This window comes from Pteropus vampyrus, unplaced genomic scaffold, assembly GCF_000151845.1.
Source record: "Pteropus vampyrus isolate Shadow unplaced genomic scaffold, Pvam_2.0 Scaffold275, whole genome shotgun sequence".
NCBI lineage: Eukaryota > Metazoa > Chordata > Mammalia > Chiroptera > Pteropodidae > Pteropus > Pteropus vampyrus.
The window spans coordinates 536,757-539,245 of record NW_011889056.1 but is presented as its reverse complement, the minus strand read 5'-3'; the positions used below and the strand labels follow the sequence as shown (position 1 = coordinate 539,245).

General features: G+C 60.1%; 1 protein-coding gene across 3 annotated transcripts in view; it reads left to right on the top strand.

Annotated features, from left to right (window-relative positions):
• The window catches only part of L1CAM (L1 cell adhesion molecule), a 25,450-nt gene extending 23,372 nt beyond the window's left edge, over positions 1-2,078 (top strand). For all 3 annotated transcript variants that reach the window (XM_023520646.1, XM_011375537.2, XM_011375536.2), the window contains one exon: positions 605-2,078. In XM_023520646.1, the coding sequence (XP_023376414.1) occupies positions 605-836 (232 nt within the window). In that variant the 3' untranslated portion in view covers positions 837-2,078. The remainder of the gene's footprint in view (positions 1-604) is intronic.
• Positions 2,079-2,489: the final 411 nt, after the last annotated feature.

The following is a 2,489-nucleotide window of genomic DNA, read 5'->3' as shown; positions in this document are numbered from 1 at the left end:
GTCCCTGGAGAGGTAAGGCAGGGGTGCATGGGAAAACACTGTCAGACCCTGATGGCAGGGACCCTCCTGTGGACAGCGTGTGCTTGGGAGTTACATTGGTCCCCGCTTGCCAGGCTCTGGGCTCCCCCAGCCCTCTGGTCTAGTAGCTCACTGTTTTAAGGACAAACCAATACCCCCGACTCCTCCTCCACGCACTGACGCCAGCTTCCAGGCCTACCTGTCACCTTCCCAGCTCCCCCCCTCTCAGCTCTGCAAGGGCTGACAGCTGGATAGGTGCCCCTGTCTGGCTCACCTACAGACAAGGAGCCAGGCCCCCCGAACCCCCAGGCTGAGTGCCCACTTGTTCCTTCACATCCACCGGGATCCTGCGTATGCCCAAACCTTGTCCCTCTGGTGGCGTGCATGCCACTTTCCCTCCTGGTGTGCATCAAAGATGAGAACCTCTTCCCCATTGCATTGAAAATAAATGGAAGGAAGGCAGGACCCGGGCCACTGGGGCCACACCATGCTCCCCAGCCAGGCCTCTTCCCTCAGGTTAGCACCTGCCAGCTCCTGCTGGGCTCCACTGGGCAGCCAACCACTCTCCCGTCCTCTGCCCCTGCAGCGACAACGAGGAGAAGGCCTTCGGCAGCAGCCAGCCATCTCTCAATGGAGACATCAAGCCCCTGGGCAGCGACGACAGCCTGGCTGACTATGGGGGCAGCGTGGACGTCCAGTTCAACGAGGACGGCTCTTTCATTGGCCAGTACAGCGGCAAGAAGGAGAAGGAGGCGGCAGGAGGCAACGACAGCTCAGGGGCTGCCTCCCCCATCAACCCTGCAGGGACCCTGGAGTAGTGGGGTCCGGCCAGGCAAGGCAGGCAGGGTGCAGCCCGGGGCTGGGCCGCAGGGGAGTCAGAGGCCAGGACCCCCATGCCCGATGCCCGCTCTGGGTCCCTGACCTTGGGACTGAGGCCCCTCCCTGCCTCCACCAGGCCGCGCCCCACCCTCTGGCCCTGGGCCCATGGGAGGCTTGAGTCGGGATCAGAGGAGAGAAGCTCACTGCCTAATCCCCTTCTGACTACCCGGTTCCCATTTTATTGCCAAAACCCAGCTGTACCCCTTCTTGGGCACACACTGCTTTGCTCCAGTTCGGGGGCCAGCCAATCACTCACATCAGGAGCCTTCAGGTGCTGCCTCACCAGCCTTTGCACAGAGAGGCCGTGGTGGTCGGGAGGGGGTTGACAGGGGGTGGGGTGGAAGTGGGGACGGCCCCAGAGGGGTCTCTCAGATGCCGCCTGGCGAGTTCTCCTCAGGACCAGGGGCGGCACCTTCACCCCCAGCTACTCTCCGGCCGGCCTGGCTGGAACCGGGAATGGAACGCCGGGTCCCCACCATCTGCTCCCTTTTCTTTGCCATCTCTGCTCCAACCAGGTTGGGAGCTGGGCAAGCTGGCCACGGGTGCAGAGGAAGCCATCTGGAGAGCCCAGAGTCCCCACACGCCGGTAGCACCCCTCCTCCCGATGCCCACCCCACCTTGTGGCTGGCTTTCAGGAGCTCCATACACACGCTGCCTTCGGTACCCACCAGACAACATCCAAGTGGCCTCCATCACTGCCGGGGTGCAGGGTGGGCACACCTCCTCCCCACTGCCCCTGGCCCCGGCCTCTCCCAGCCGCCACCACCACACCCCAGGACTCCTTAGCCCGCCACCCCCAGTCTGAACAGTTTTCTTCCTCGGCCTTCCCCTCTGCCCACCTTGGGAATGTAAATACACCGTGACTTTGAAAGTTCCTACCCTTGCCCTTTCCCCATATGCCACTAGTGTGTAGGCAGATGTCTGAGTCTCTAGGTGGTTTCTAGGTTTTATAGCAATTAGCTTTGATGATCCCATCCCAGGAAAAATAAAAACAGACAAAAAAAAAAAAAGGAAAGATGGGTTCTCTCAGCTCTGCTGTGCTCCTGCCGGCAGCCCCTGTCTCCCTGTCTGCCTTTGCTTGGTCTGTGAATGAGCCCTCTACAAAAAAAACAAAAGTATATATATATATGTACATAAATATCAGAATTATAACAGGCAAATAAAAACCTGGAAACGAAGAACCGTTGTCATTTCGCTGAGCACTTCCCCGGCCATGTCCCTTACTGGCTGCAGTAAGCCAGCTCCTATCCCCTCTGCTGGCCTCTGAAGAAGAAGCTCTAGGCTCTCCCCACCGTTGGGTCCCCCCTCATTCCTGCAGTGGGGGGCAGGCGTGGGAGCAGTGTGGCCAGGGCCCGGGAGCCTGTCTTCTGTCTGAAGTGACATAACCACCCTGTGCCCGCCTGGCTACCTGCTTCAGCGCCCTGGTGGAGTACACCTCCCCAGTGCCCAGCCCTCCGAAGCAGTAAAACGCACTTTAAGTGAATGAGCACACACGAACCTCGAGCGGACCCACAGGGACAACCAGCCTGCCTTGGGAACTTCCCAGTCATTTCCTGGGCTCTCCCAGATGAGAGTCCCACGCCTTTCCCCCA